General features: G+C 47.6%; 1 protein-coding gene across 1 annotated transcript in view; it reads left to right on the forward strand.

The window, feature by feature from the left end:
- The first annotated feature begins 2,646 nt into the window (after positions 1-2,646).
- The window catches only part of mamdc2a (MAM domain containing 2a), a 60,749-nt gene continuing 46,971 nt past the window's right edge, over positions 2,647-16,424 (forward strand). Inside the window, exons 1-2 of the mRNA XM_046351420.1 lie at positions 2,647-2,948; positions 3,312-3,425. Coding sequence (XP_046207376.1) covers positions 2,918-2,948; positions 3,312-3,425 — 145 coding nt within the window. The 5' untranslated portion in view covers positions 2,647-2,917. The remainder of the gene's footprint in view (positions 2,949-3,311; positions 3,426-16,424) is intronic.

Consider the following 16,424-nt stretch of genomic DNA (forward strand, 5'->3'; position numbering starts at 1 on the left):
ACACATACTGTACAACAACAGTTAGATGTACAGAGTGACACATGGATATGTACACAGAGACAGACATATAGACAGGCGGACAGACAGGCAGACTGAAAGACAGACATATAGACAGGCGGACAGACAGGCAGACTGAAAGACAGACATATAGACAGGCGGACAGACAGGCAGACTGAAAGACAGACATATAGACAGGCAGACAGACAGGCAGACTGAAAGACAGACATATAGACAGGCGAACAGACAGGCAGACTGAAAGACAGACATATAGACAGGCGGATAGACAGGCAGACTGAAAGACAGACATATAGACAGGCGGACAGACAGGCAGACTGAAAGACAGACATATAGACAGGCGGACAGACAGGCAGACTGAAAGACAGACATATAGACAGGCGGACAGACAGGCAGACTGAAAGACAGACAGACAGACAGACAGACAGACAGACAGACAGACAGACAGACAGACAGACAGACAGACAGACAGACAGACAGACGGACGGACGGACGGACGGACGGACGGACGGACAAACAGACAGACACTGATTGATCACTTGTTTCTTACAAAGACAAACGAACAGACAATGAAGCCTAAATGAAGAAGGACCACAGATGTTTCAGATGCTCACAGACAGTACAGGAACAAGGCAGAAGTGAGTGTAAACTAAAGAAAGTATGGAGGAGAAATAAAACATAGACCCACAGCCGAGGCATAACATTTTCCTGGGTTAATACCAATGTCTCTCTCTGTGAGCAACCTGCCCAGAAAATATTTTCAGTTTCCAGAAACCAAAAAGCCTTGAAGAAGGACCTACAGTAGCTCTGTCTGTTAGTGAGTGAACAATATACTGTACAATTACAGTCTAGACTAGAACAGGACTCAAATAACAACATGGGATAATATATGTTTACATTTTTAAATTGCAAAAGTGAACTGGACAAATGTTTTCCAAATAAGTTACAAATAGCCTTGTTATCAAATCAAAATATATTGGTCACATATACATATTTAACAGATGTTATTGCAGTTGAGGCAAAATGCTTGTTTTCCCAGCTCCAACAGTGCTGTAGAATCTAACAATGGACAACAGTACACACATCCTAAAAGTAAAATGGAGTTCAGAAATATATAAATATATGGACAAGCAATGTCAGAGTGGCATTGACTAAAATACAGTAGAATAGAATACAGTATATACATGAGATGAGTAAAGCAGTATGTAAACATTATTAAAGTGACCAGTGTTCCATTATTAAAGTGACCAGTGTTCCATTATTAAAGTGACCAGTGTTCCATTATTAAAGTGACCAGTGTTCCATTATTAAAGTGACCAGTGTTCCATTACTAAAGTGACCAGTGTTCCATTATTAAAGTGACCAGTGTTCCATTATTAAAGTGACCAGTGTTCCATTATTAAAGTGACTAGTGTTCCATTATTAAAGTGACTAGTGTTCCATTATTAAAGTGACCAGTGTTCCATTATTAAAGTGACCAGTGTTCCATTATTAAAGTGACTAGTGTTCCATTATTAAAGTGACTAGTGTTCCATTATTAAAGTGACTAGTGTTCCATTATTAAAGTGACCAGTGTTCCATTATTAAAGTGACTAGTGTTCCATTACTAAAGTGAGCAGTGTTCCATTATTAAAGTGACCAGTGTTCCATTACTAAAGTGACCAGTGTTCCATTATTAGTGACCAGTGTTCCATTATTAAAGTGACCAGTGTTCCATTACTAAAGTGACCAGTGTTCCATTATTAAAGTGACCAGTGATTCCATGTCTATGTAAATAGGGCAGCAGCCTCTAAGGTGCAGGGTTGAGTAACCGGGTGGAGGTCGGTTAGTGAAGGCTGTTTAACAGTCTGATGGCCTTGAGATAGAAGTTGTTTTTCAGTCTCTCGGTCCCAGCTTTGATGCACCTGTACTGACCTCGTCTTCTGGATGATAGCGGGGTGAACAGGCAGTGGCTCAGGTGGTTGATGTCCTTCCTGTGACATCAGGTGATGCAGGTGTCCTGGAGGGCAGGTAGTTTGCCCTCCAGGACACCTGGAGTGTTTACATATTCAATTTCTAAATTATTTACATTTTTACTTACACTTGTATGTTGAAGTTTTAAGTTTTGGCAGACTTTTCTTAGCGGATGAACAATAATTACGAATTGAATTATGGAGCGTTTCAGGCCCCGAAGTTAACATAATTGTACACACGCAAACGCCATTAAAAACGAGGGCCGAGGGGCTTAAATTGCAAACTTCCCTTGTTTGGCTAATCACTTGGCCCGAAGACAAATATGGCTGCGGGGATTCCCCTCGGGGCATAGACCTGAGGGTTTAGGGCCGAGGGCAATCTACTTTAAGTTTCAAACGAATCCACAGTTACCGTGTATTACATCAATGTTATTCTCACGAGCTCCCCGGAACATATCCTAAGCAATTACTTGGAATTAAACTAATACATAATATGAGACTACATGTAACTACGTTGTATCTATGCAAGTTAATGAAGTGTAACATAAAGAATGGCTACTTCCGAAAGGAGGGAGTTATTTGATGTGGAATGCCTGTGATTTCATCCACAGTGTTAGGGACAGAAAGAGTTGCAGGAGGCGGAGTAGCCTACACAGATTCCCCGTGGCGATGAGTCCACTAGCTGTTAGAATCTGGACTGCATTACAGTCAGGCGCTTCCTCACTCTCCTCCTCTCCCGCCCCGAGTGCCAAGCGTCTTTCCAGTTGGATTAAACCATGTAAACGGACCGGTAACAGCTGAGCGACTGCTCGTGCCCTGCTGCTGTGAGAGTTGGTGGTTGAACTGTAGACGAGCTTGGCAGTACAGAAGATAGATCGCGTCGTTTTGTGGTGGTTTCCCCCTCTGGAATCTACGAGTGAGAAGTTCATGAGTCTCGCTGCAGCCTCAATATGAACAGCATTTACCATCTCGTTTTTCTGGGTAAGTTGCAGCCTTTTTTTAAAATTATTTTTAAAAACATTATTTTCAAAGTTAATCAAAGAAGCTGCACCGTTATTTTTCGGACACTCAAACGTTGGCTGTGTCCACGCCACATTGCCTATTTGATTTCCTCTTCAAGTTCTGATTCCGTTAGTTTTTACTTTTTCTTTCTGGGCGCAGTAGACGCTCATGACAGTTTAAATGAATGATTAATTGTAGTGCAGCATGCTTTGCCTTGAAAGAACCACTGACTGTGTGCATGATATAAAACAGAAGCCCACACCTTTTGCAGCAAGCCAATGGCCTACGCGTACCAAAAGCTACATAGCAGTAAATATTGTTCTTCCTCTCCTTGTCCTCCAGTCCCTGTGCTTGTTGGGGCGCAGCAGCTGTTACCCGGATCCTGTAGCTTTGATACCGGTACATGCGATTACACCTCCGACCTTGCCTATGCCAGATGGACCAGGAACGAGGAAGGTTGGACAACGCACTGCACTTACTCTGTAATCAACGCTGTAACACAAAATGCAAATATAGAACGGAAGGATATCTACATTGACATTAACATGTTTTGAGATTTTGCAGGGCTACTTTTCCATTAGCAGGACTATATACAGGCTAGATGGTAAAGATGGTCAGAGCAGCATGTATATACATTGTGTCTGTCCATACTGTTTTTGACCATGACCCTGTCTCTTTATGCATAACTGGTTACATTAGGAGGGCCTCTTTAAGAGGGTTGGGGGGGGGGGGGGGCAGAGAGAGAGAGAGAGAGAGAAGTGGAGGGGGCAGAGAGAGAGAGAGAGAAGTGGAGGGGGCAGAGAGAGAGAGAGAGAAGTGGGGGGGGGGGGCAGAGAGTGGAGGGGGGCAGAGAGAGAGAGAGAAGTGGGGGGGGCAGAGAGAGCGAGGAGGGGGCAGGAGAGAGAGAGAGAGAGAAGTGGGGGGGCAGAAAGAGCGAGAGAAGTGGGGGGGGCAGGGAGAAGTGGGGGGGGGCAGAGAGAGAGAGAAGTGGGGGGCAGAGAGAGAGAGAGAGAGAGAGAGAGAGATGTGGGGGGGGGGCAGAGAGAGTGGGGGCAGAGAGAGAGAGAGAAGTGGAGGGGGCAGGGAGAGAGAGAGAGAGAAGTGGGGGGGCAGAGAGAGCGAGAGAAGTGGGGGGGGGGGCAGGGAGAGCAGAGAGAGAGAGAGAGAAGTGGGGGGGCAGAGAGAGAGAGAGAGAGAGAGATGAAGTGGGGGGGCAGGGAGAGCAGAGAGAGAGAGAGAGTGGAGGGAGAAGTGGGGGGAGAGAGAGAGTGGGGGGAGAGAGAGAGAGAGAGAGAGTGGGGGGGGGGCAGAGAGAGAGAGAGAGAGAGAGATGGGGGGGCAGAGGGGGGCAGGGAGAGCAGAGAGAGAGAGAAGTGGGGGGGGGGGGGAGAGAAGTGGAGTGGGGGGGGCAGAGAGAGAGAGAGAGAGAGAGAAGTGGGGGGGAGGGGGCCAGAGAGAGAGAGAAGTGGGGGGCAGGGGGCAGAGAGAGAGAGAGAGAGAGGGGGGGTGGGGCAGAGAGAGCAGGGAGAGCGAGAGAGAGAGAGAGAGAGAAGTGGAGTGGGGGGGGGGCAGAGAGAGAGGGAGAGAGAGAAGTGGGGGGGGGGGGGGGGGGGGGGGCAGAGAGAGCGAGAGAGAAGTGGAGGGGGCAGAGAGAGAGAGAGAGAAGTGGGGGGGGGGCAGGGAGAGCGAGAGAGAGAGAAGTGGGGGGGGGAGAGAGAGAGAGAGAGAAGAGGGGGGGCAGAGAGAGAGAGAGAGTGGGGGGAGGGCAGAGAGAGAGAGAGAGATGTGGGGGGGCAGAGAGAGAGAGAGAGAAGAGAGGGGGCATAGAGAGAGAGAGCAGAGAGAGAGAGAGAGTGGTACAGAGAGAGGGGGGAGAGAGAGAGATGGGAGAGAGGTGGGGGGCAGAGAGAGAGAGTGGGACAGAGAGAGGGGGCAGAGAGAGAGAGAGAGAAGTGGGGGGCAGAGAGAGCGAGTGGTACAGAGAGAGTGGGGGGCAGAGAGAGAGAGAGAGGGGGGGCAGAGAGAGAGAGAGTGGGGGGCAGAGAGAGAGAGAGAGAGGGGGGCAGAGAGAGCGAGTGGTACAGAGAGAAGTGGGGGGGGGGCAGAGAGAGAGAGGGGGCAGAGAGGGAGAGAGGTGGGGGGCAGAGAGAGAGAGTGGGACAGAGAGAGGGGGCAGAGAGAGAGATAGAGAAGTGGGGGGGGCAGAGAGAGAGTGGTACAGAGAGAGTGGGGGGGGGCAGAGAGAGAGAGTGGTACAGAGGGGGGCAGAGAGAGAGATAGAGAAGTGGGGGGCAGAGAGAGAGAGAGAGAGAGCTGGGAGAGAAGTGGGGGCAGAGAGAGAGAGTGGTACAGAGAGGGGGGGCAGAGAGAGAGAGAGAAGAGAGGGACAGAGAGAGGGGGGAGAGAGAGAGAGAAGTAGAGAGAGAGAGAGAAGTGGGGGGGGAAGAGAGAGAGAGTGGTACAGAGAGAGGGGGCAGAGCAGAGAGATAGAGAAGTGGGGGGGGGCAGAGAGAGAGTGGGGGCAGAGAGAGAGAGTGGTACAGAGAGAGAGTGGGGGGCAGAGAGAGAGAGTGGTACAGAGAGAAGGGGGCAGAGAGAGAGATAGAGAAGTGGGGGCAGAGAGAGAGCTGGGAGAGAAGTGGGGGCAGAGAGAGAGCTGGGAGAGAAGTGGGGGCAGAGAGAGAGCTGGCAGAGAGAAGTGGGGGCAGAGAGAGAGCTGGGAGAGAAGTGGGGGCAGAGAGAGAGCTGGGAGAGAAGTGGGGGCAGAGAGAGAGCTGGGAGAGAAGTGGGGGGCAGGGGGCAGAGAGAGAGCTGGGAGAGAAGTGGGGGCAGAGAGAGAGCTGGGAGAGAAGTGGGGGCAGAGAGAGAGCTGGGAGAGAAGTGGGGGCAGAGAGAGAGCTGGGAGAGAAGTGGGGGCAGAGAGAGAGCTGGGAGAGAAGTGGGGGCAGAGAGAGAGCTGGGAGAGAAGTGGGGGCAGAGAGAGAGCTGGGGGGGAGAGAGAGCTGGGAGAGAAGTGGGGGCAGAGAGAGCTGGGAGAGAAGTGGGGGCAGAGAGAGAGCTGGGAGAGAAGTGGGGGCAGAGAGAGAGCTGGGAGAGAGGTGGGGGCAGAGAGCTGGGAGAGCTGGGGGGGAGAGAGAGTGGGGGCAGAGAGGGGGGCAGAGAGAGAGAGTGGTGCAGAGAGAGGGGGCAGAGAGAGAGCTGGGAGAGAGGTGGGGGCAGAGAGAGAGCTGGGAGAGAGGTGGGGGGCAGAGAGAGAGAGTGGTACAGAGAGAGAGGGGGGGCAGAGAGAGATGGGAGAGATATGGGGGCAGAGAGAGAGCTGGGAGAGAGGTGGGGGGCAGTGAGAGAGAGTGGTGCAGAGAGAGGGGGGCAGAGATAGAGATGGGAGAGAGATGGGGGCAGAGAGAGAGATGGGAGAGAGGTGGGGGGCAGAGAGAGAGAGAGTGGTACAGAGAGAGGTGGGGGCAGAGAGAGAGAGTGGGACAGAGAGAGGTGGGGGGCAGAGAGAGAGATGGGAGAGAGGTGGGGGGCAGAGAGAGAGAGTGGGACAGAGAGAGGGGGGGCAGAGAGAGAGAGCTAGAGAGAGATGGGGAAGACACAGAGATTAATATGTGTAGAGGGTGAGACAGACTCAGAATTGAATTTATGTCTATTCATCCTGTTGGCCTATAGGGAGCTGCATATTGTTCCATACAAACTTTCATCAAAAGTTTAGACTGCAAAAAGTAGGACCAGTCCATTATTTGAGGGACACTGATTGGAGGGAGACCAGCAAGTAGCACTTCTGGCACTGTGCTACTTTTCATAAATGTCTTTCAACCCAGAGGAAGTAATGGCCAGCTATCAATGGAAAGGTTTGCTAATGGTCTCTAAGGCGAATTACTGAGTTAGTTCAGCCAAACAGAAAAAACTGTCTGGTGAAAGAGAGAGGGTGGGTATACAGTGAGTAAGTGAGAGAGAGAGGGAATAGAGGGTGGGAATAGAGCGAGAGAGGGGGGATAGAGAGGGGGGGATAGAGAGAGAGGGGGAGAGAGAGGGGGGATAGAGAGAGGGGGGGATAGAGAGAGAGGGGGGGGAGAGAGAGGGGGGGGGGATAGAGAGAGGGGGGCAATAGAGAGAGAGAGAGGGGGGCAATAGAGAGAGGGGGGAAGAGAGAGAGGGGGGGCAATAGAGAGAGGGGGAATAGAGAGAGAGAGAGGGCAATAGAGAGAGAGGGGGAATAGAGAGAGGGAGAGAGAGAGAGGGGGAAATAGAGAGAGGGAGAGAGAGGGGGGAAATAGAGAGAGGAGAGAGAGAGAGGGGGGAATAGAGAGAGAGAGAGAGAGAGAGAGAGAGAGAGAGGGGGGGAATAGAGAGAGGGGGGAATAGAGAGAGGAGGGGGGAATAGAGAGAGGGGGAATAGAGAGGGGGGAATAGAGAGAGGGGGAATAGAGAGAGGGGGAATAGAGAGAGGGGGAATAGAGAGAGGGGGGAATAGAGAGGGGGGGGATAGAGAGAGAGAGAGGGGGGGATAGAGAGAGGGGGATAGAGAGAGAGGGGGAATAGAGAGATGGGGGGGAATAGAGAGAGAGGGGGAGAGAGAGAGAGAGAGAGAGAGGGGGGGAATAGAGAGAGGGGGAATAGAGAGAGAGGGGGAATAGAGAGAGAGGGGGAATAGAGAGAGAGAGGGGGAATAGAGAGAGAGGGGGAATAGAGAGAGAGGGGGGTAGAGAGAGAGAGGGGGTGTTAAAGAAACAGTTGAGGTGAGAGATGTGCTGTATGTCACCACCAGCTCCTGATGCCAAGCCACACATTTTCTACAGTAAGACTTCACTCCCAGCAGGCTTTCTGTTTCCCACTGGACAACTCTAACATTACATTCAATTAGTCTCTGGGCTCTCTCTCTCTCTCTGCAGCTCTTGAGGACAGAAGCAGCCTCCAACAACAAGGGCTCCTGGTTTATAATAATCTGTCTCTGGTGTTGACGTTACTCCCTCTAAAAAGAAGTGTTAGTGTTGTAGCCTAGCGTCTCTGTGCCATCGCTGCTTGCCAAACCAGATGGCCTGACTGACACTATAGGCTACATGTGCCATTTGGGATGCAGTTATAGTGTGTCTGCAGCCAGCTTCACTCTAGGAAGTGCTGGGTGGCCCCATCTGTCAACCCTGCCAGGAGACATCCAGCAGGGTTCAGGCTTTGAAGTGGTTGAACAACAGAAACCTTCACTTCACCCTGAACGGTTGAGGCATTACAAGTCCCTGGCTGACAGAGAACAGAGCAGACCATGTAGCTGAGATAATGACTGCCAAACATGGATCTATACAGTCCCCTGACGGCGAACCGACACAACCTTGGCGAAGTCGGACTCAGTGGCTTGTGAATCGTGGTGGGCCGGCCAGCGGTTTCGTTCCTCCCACTGGGTCGGTAAATACAACCATAAAACCAAAAGACTGGGCCACGACGGCTGTGTTTTCTGTTTGGTTTCCACAGCAACACTGGATCAGACAGGAGACAGGCCCGGCTTACCAAAAAATAAAAATAAACCAGGTCACTCCAGATACTGACTGGTTTTCTGATCCACGACCCTACCTTTTTCTTTTTAAGGTTTCTGTGACCAACAGATGCATATCTGTATTCCAAGTCATGTGAAATCCATAGATTAGGGCCTAATGAATTTATTTCAATTGACTGATTTCCTTATATGAACTGTAACTCAGTAACATCTTAGAAACTGTTCCATGTTGTGTTTATAGTTTGTTCAGTGTAGGTTTAATGTATGGAATCACTTGGGAGTTTCAGGATTTTGAGTAAACTTCTCCTATAAGATGCTTTTTGGGAAACCGGACCATGAGTGTTAAACTGAGACAGAGAATAATTTGTGTCCCTCTGGGTGGTCAGTCTGTGAAATGAGGACAAAGATGAAGTAAAAATCATCCTTTTTTCATCTTTCTGTATTTACTCTTTCTTCATACGACTGGCCTATCATCCACTTGGCTTCACATCACAACCATTAACTCAGATGATATCCATCTTGGACTACCACCGTCTTTTCTCCTTTGTTTTTGGTTTGCGCCGAGCCTGGCCCCTGTCTAATACAGCGTTGTTGTGGAATCACATGGGAGTTTATCGATTTTGGGCTTAATTTCTCCTTTTCAATTTCTCCTCCTCTGTTCCGCGGGTGACGTGGAGGTAAACCCAGGCCCTGCATGTCCCCAGGCACCCTCATTTGTTGACTTCTGTGATCGAAAAAGCCTTGGTTTCATGCATGTCAACATCAGAAGCCTCCTCCCTAAGTTTGTTTTACTCACTGCTTTAGCACACTCTGCTAACCCTGATGTCCTTGCCGTGTCTGAATCCTGGCTCAGGAAGGACACCAAAAATTCAGAGATTTCCATACCCAACTATAACATCTTCCGTCAAGATAGAACTGCCAAAGGGGGAGGAGTTGCAATCTACTGCAGAGATAGCCTGCAAAGTAATGTCATACTTTCCAGGTCCATACCCAAACAGTTCGAACTACTAATTTTGAAAATTACTCTCTCCAGAAATAAGTCTCTCACTGTTGCCACCTGCCACCGACCCCCCCTCAGCTCCCAGCTGTGCCCTGGACACCATTTGTGAATTGATTGCCCCCCATCTAATGTCCCGAGATGGCATAGCAGTTCAGACGTCTTTTGTCCTCGTCTTGTCGTGTCCTGTATATATATATATATATATTTACAACTTTTTTCACATTTTATTTTTATTTTCCATCAACTCATCTTCAAAACACTCTCCTGCAACCCGCCTCACCAATTTATATTTATAAATAAGTATTATTTACCTCAAATCTGCAATCCTCCAAGAAGCTAGCCAGAAGCTAGCCAGGAGCTAGCCAGGAGCTAATCAGAAGCTAGTTCAGAAGCTAGTTAGCTTCTTTACTGGCAAATCGTTAGTATTCAGCTAACCACGGTTTGTGGTCATCAGCTATCCTTTAGCTCGAAAATCTATCGCCAGTTTTGTACGGCGCAGCGCAGCGCGTCTCGGAACGGAACATACCGGACCAATTTTTCTCTCCATGTCCTTGGATTTCAACTGCTCTCTAGACATTCATTCCCGGATCTCACAGCTAGCTAGCTGCTATCCGTGTGTCTATCTACTCTCGTCGATTCCGGAGCAAACATCAATTACTCCGGAGCTAGCCAGCTCCGTCAATCACTCCTGAGCTCCGTCAATCACTCCTGTGCTGCAGTCACCTATCCGGACCCGTTTTACTGCCTACGCAGAGCCCCACCGGGCCTTCACAACTGGACTGCCGACGTTATCTACCCGAAGGAGATCCGGCTGGCTCCTCCGTCTCGACGTTACCTGAACGCCCATCTGCGGCCTGCTAACCGTTAGCTGTCTTACCGGCTGCTCTCAGAATAGACAATCAGACAATTTATTTATTTTTATTATTATTATGTTTCTTCTTGGGCCTCTATAACTATATCTATTGGTTTTTTTTGTTTGTTTTTTGTGTGATTTGGACTAATCCCCTCTACCACACGGAACCCCACTAATCTACTGACGGAACGCAAGAGGTGGCTAACAACAGACCTCCATCCTATGCTAGCTTGCTACTGATGTCCTGGCTAGCTGTCTAAATCGCCGTGACCCCCAAACCAACCTCTCCACTCACTGGCCCCTTTTGATCACTCGACTAAGGATGCCTCTCCTTAATGTCAATATGTCTTGTCCATTGCTGTTCTGGTTAGTGTTTATTGGCTTATTTCACTGTAGAGCCTGTAGTCCTGCTCACTATACCTTATCCAATTTATTAGTTCCACCACCCACACATGCAATGACATCTCCTGGTTTCAATGATGTTTCTAGAGACAATATCTCTCTCTTCATCACTCAATACCTAGGTCTACCTCCACTGTATTCACATCCTACCATACCTTTGTCTGTACATTATACCTTGATGCTATTTTATCGCCCCCAGAAACCTCCTTTTACTCTCTGTTCCAGACGTTATAGACGACCAATTCTTATTGCTTTTAGCCGTACCCTTATTCTTCTCCTCCTATGTTCCTCTGGCGATGTGGAGGTGAATCCAGGCCCTGCAGTGCCTAGCTCCACTCCTATTCCCCAGGCGCTCTCTTTTGATGACTTCTGTAACCATAATAGCCTTGGTTTCATGCATGTTAACATTAGAAGCCTCCTTCCTAAGTTTGTTCTATTCACTGCTTTAGCACACTCTGCCAACCCGGATGTTCTAGCTGTGTCTGAATCCTGTCTTAGGAAGACCACCAAAAATTCTGAAATTTTTATTCCAAACTACAACATTTTCAGACAAGATAGAACTGCCAAAGGGGGCGGTGTTGCAATCTACTGCAAAGATAGCCTGCAGAGTTCTGTCCTACTATCCAGGTCTGTACCCAAACAATTTGAACTTCTACTTTTAAAAATCCACCTCTCTAAAAACAAGTCTCTCACCGTTGCCGCCTGCTATAGACCACCCTCTGCCCCCAGCTGTGCTCTGGACATCATATGTGAACTGATTGCCCCCTTGTGCTGCTAGGCGACCTAAACTGGAACATGCTTAACACCCCAGCCATCCTACAATCTAAACTTGATGCCCTCAATCTCACTCAAATTATCAATGAACCTACCAGGTACCCCCCCAAAGCCTTAAACACGGGCACCCTCATAGATATCATCCTAACCAACTTCCCCTCTAAATACACATCTGCTGTCTTCAACCAAGATCTCAGCGATCACTGCCTCATTGCCTGCATCCATAATGGGTCAGCGGTCAAACGACCTCCACTCATCACTGTAAAACACTCCCTGAAACACTTCAGCGAGCAGGCCTTTCTAATTGACCTGGCCTGGCTATCCTGGAAGGATATAGACCTGATCCCGTCAGTAGAAGATGCCTGGATATTTTTTTTAAATGCCTTCCTAACCATCTTAAATAAGCATGCCCCTTTCAAAAAATGTAGAACCAGGAACAGATATAGCCCTTGGTTCTCTCCAGACCTGACTGCCCTTAACCAACACAAAAACATCCTATGGCGTTCTGCATTAGCATCGAACAGCCCCCGTGATATGCAGTTGTTCAGGGAAGCTAGAAACCGTTATACACAGGCAGTTAGAAAAGCCAAGGCTAGCCTTTTCAAGCATAAATTTGCTTCCTGCAACACTAACTCAAAAAAGTTCTGGGACACTGTAAAGTCCATGGAGAATAAGAACACCTCCTCCCAGCTGCCCACTGCACTGAAGATAGGAAACACTGTCACCACTGATAAATCCACCATAATTGAGAATTTCAATAAGCATTTTTCTACGGCTGGCCATGCTTTCCACCTGGCTACTCCTACCCCGGTCAACAGCACTGCACCCCCAACAGCAACTTGCCCAAGCCTTCCCCATTTCTCCTTCTCCCAAATCCATTCAGCTGATGTTCTGAAAGAGCTGAAAAATCTGGACCCCTACAAATCAGCCGGGCTAGACAACCTGGACCCTTTCTTTCTAAAATTATCTGCCGAAATTGTTGCCAGCCCTATTACTAGCCTGTTCAACCTCTCTTTCGTGTCGTCTGAGATTCCCAAAGATTGGAAAGCAGCTGCGGTCAACCCCCTCTTCAAAGGGGGGGACACTCTTGACCCAAACTGCTACAGACCTATATCTATCCTACCATGCCTTTCTAAGGTCTTCGAAAGCCAAGTCAACAAACAGATTACCGACCATTTCGAATCTCACCATACCTTCTCTGCTATGCAATCTGGTTTCAGAGCTGGTCATGGGTGCACCTCAGCCACGCTCAAGGTCCTAAACGCTATCTTAACCGCCATCGATAAGAAACATTACTGTGCAGCCGTATTCATTGATCTGGCCAAGGCTTTCGACTCTGTCAACCAACCACCACATCCTCATCGGCAGACTCGACAGCCTTGGTTTCTCAAATGATTGCCTCGCCTGGTTCACCAACTACTTCTCTGATAGAGTTCAGTGTGTCAAATCGGAGGGCATGCTGTCCGGTCCTCTGGCAGTCTCTATGGGGGTGCCACAGGGTTCAATTCTCGGGCCGACTATTTTCTCTGTATATATCAATAATGTTGCTCTTGCTGCGGGCGATTCCCTGATCCACCTCTACGCAGACGACACCATTCTATATACTTTCGGCCCGTCATTGGACACTGTGCTATCTAACCTCCAAACGAGCTTCAATGCCATACAACAGTCCTTCCGTGGCCTCCAACTGCTCTTAAACGCTAGTAAAACCAAATGCATGCTTTTCAACCGATCGCTGCCTGCACCCGCATGCCCGACTAGCATCACCACCCTGGATGGTTCCGACCTTGAATATGTGGACATCTATAAGTACCTAGGTGTCTGGCTAGACTGCAAACTCTCCTTCCAGACTCATATCAAACATCTCCAATCGAAAATCAAATCAAGAGTCGGCATTCTATTCCGCAACAAAGCCTCCTTCACTCACGCCGCCAAGCTTACCCTAGTAAAACTGACTATCCTACCGATCCTCGACTTCGGCGACGTCATCTACAAAATCGCTTCCAACACTCTACTCAGCAAACGGGATGCAGTCTATCACAGTGCCATCCGTTTTGTCACTAAAGCACCTTATACCACCCACCACTGCGACTTGTATTCTCTAGTCGGCTGGCCCTCGCTACATATTCGCCGCCAGACCCACTGGCTCCAGGTCATCTACAAGTCCATGCTAGGTAAAGCTCCACCTTATCTCAGTTCACTGGTCACGATGGCAACACCCATCCGTAGCACGCGCTCCAGCAGGTGTATCTCACTGATCATCCCTAAAGCCAATACCTCATTTGGCCGCTTTTCGTTCCAATACTTTAGTGCCTGTGACTGGAACGAACTGCAAAAATCGCTGAAGTTGGAGACTTTTATCTCCCTCACCAACTTCAAACATCAGCTATCTGAGCAGCTAACCAATCGCTGCAGCTGTACATAGTCTATTGATAAATAGCCCACCCATTTTCACCTACCTCATCCCCATACTGTTTTTATTTATTTACTTTTCTGCTCTTTTGCACACCAATATCTCTACCTGTACATGACCATCTGATCATTTATCACTCCAGTGTTAATCTGCAAAATTGTAATTGTTTGCCTACCTCCTCATGCCTTTTGCACACATTGTATATAGACTCCCCCTTTTTTTCTACTGTGTTATTGACTTGTTAATTGTTTACTCCATGTGTAACTCTGTGTTGTCTGCTCACACTGCTATACTTTATCTTGGCCAGGTCGCAGTTGCAAATGAGAACTTGTTCTCAACTAGCCTACCTGGTTAAATAAAGGTGAAAAAAATAAATATATATATTTTTAAAAAGTTCATCTTTAGAACATTCGTAGGAGCATCGTTAGATTTCCGAGCTGCACTTGAAAAGACTTGTTGTTTACCGACCAATCGTAGAACAGCTAAGTTCGTTGTCAGACGTATTGACACATGCTCCAACGACGCACTTAGCGAACATTCTCTCTGCGTTATGGGAAGTTCCGAACATGGTCTGTAGGTGGGTTGGTGTCCGTTCCTGTTGATCCTTCAGGTGTTTAAGTTTTTAGGAAGATTAGAAAGAGACAGAGAGACAGAGAGACAGAGAGACAGAGAGACAGAGAGACAGAGAGGACTCATGGGAGCTGGTAGAACATAGCCACTCTAGTATGGTGGTGGAAAATGGTGTTTCACAAAGAAAGTACCCATATTTTCAACATTTATTTCAGCCCTCTCACCATTAAATCTAGATAAGGAGGAAATGAATGCCTTTGCAGCCTAAATTGAGAAGGTTTCCACGGGGAGTACGAGTTTATTGCCGTCAGCATACAATGTGTTTGGACAGAACGATGAAAACACTCAATATCGCCATCCGCCGGCCTTTGAGCTAAGGTGTACCTATTGTGTAGACTCACACAGTTCAAATCCCAGTTCAAATCACCGTTATAATCATAGTTCAAATCACAGTTATAATCACAGTTAGACTTACTGAGTCTCTGGCTTTTAGATGAACGTTATCCTACTTTACACAGACAAAGTACAGTACAGTTCATTGAACTTCCGGCGCCGACAGAGATGGCCGACTCGCTTCGCGTTCCTAGGAAACTATGCATTATTTTCGCTTTGGATAAAAGCGTCTGCTAAATGGCATATATTATTATTATTATTATTTTGTTTTTTTTACGTGTTATTTCTTACATTTCTTAGCTAGCTACCATGCAAGCCACCACCACACATAATAACATCAAAGTGCTAGCTATAACAGCTATCATCATCAGGTGGTGGTTAGCCATGTACCTAACTTAGCTGCAAGGATAGTTTGCTAACGTACGCAAGTTAGAGTACTAGTTAGTATAACTAGCTAACTGCTAAAGCCATCCGTAGCTACATTTTTCATAGTTAAATCAAGTTTGAGGCAGAGTTTTTGTAGACTGCCACCCCTGCCGTTCTTGGTAAGCAAGGCTAGCGCACCGCTTTGATTTTTTTTTAAATTAAAAACTTTTCTTTCTTTCATACGTCTTTCTCTCTTTCAAATTTTTCTCTCTTTCATACGTCTTCAACTAAACTAGCTAGCTAGCTAAATTCCTGCCTTTTTGAAAAATCTTCCAGCCATCATCGTTCAGTTTGTATACACAGGTTAATTTGATTGGCCTGCGTTGGTGTGACGCGTGAAAATTGATTTGATTGGTCACTGACCAAGCACAATGAGCAGTTTTCTTGGAGGGGCTTTCGCAAACTTGACGTACTTATTATTATTATTACTATTATTATTATTATTATTTCTATTATTATTATTATTAGTATTATAATTATTATTAGTATTATTAGCAAAATTGTACTCTGTAACAGATGGTTTGAAAAAGGTAGCGAAGTACAATACTGAAGTAAAATGAATGACTTTGAAAAAAAAAAAAAACTACATGTACTCAGAAAATCTACTCAATTACAGAAAAAGCCCATTTATGCGTGATCCAAAAATGTGGTTGGAGGGTGTGACGCAAACATGTTTTTCCTTTCTATTCTATGAATGCCCTGACTTCTGCAGAGGACGTATCACCATAAATGCTGCACGGCCAATACGGACAACAGATTGACCATGGAGCGGCTTTTACGAGAGAATTTGTAATTCGTTACTTCCACTCCATACAGGAGTCGGGAGGTTAACAGGGGTCAGGAGGTTAAGCAGACATCTAAGGTCTATCAAAAAAGGCAGAGATATTATAGATCACTCAAACCCACAGAGGCACAGAGGCCCCTTTACACACCCAAATAACTCTGCTAAACCAATCACCCAGACACAGACCCTTTGTTTTGTTAAACCCATAGAGACAAAGCTCTCCATTACTCACCAGGGTTACGCTCACCAGGACAACTCACCTGGACCTTAGCCAATCACCTAGACGCTCATCCTGCATGTCAGGAGGACCTCCATTGGTCAAAGTTCATCTCAGGCTTTTGAGGTCAGG

This window comes from Oncorhynchus gorbuscha, linkage group LG05 (genome assembly GCF_021184085.1).
Source record: "Oncorhynchus gorbuscha isolate QuinsamMale2020 ecotype Even-year linkage group LG05, OgorEven_v1.0, whole genome shotgun sequence".
NCBI classification, from domain to species: domain Eukaryota; kingdom Metazoa; phylum Chordata; class Actinopteri; order Salmoniformes; family Salmonidae; genus Oncorhynchus; species Oncorhynchus gorbuscha.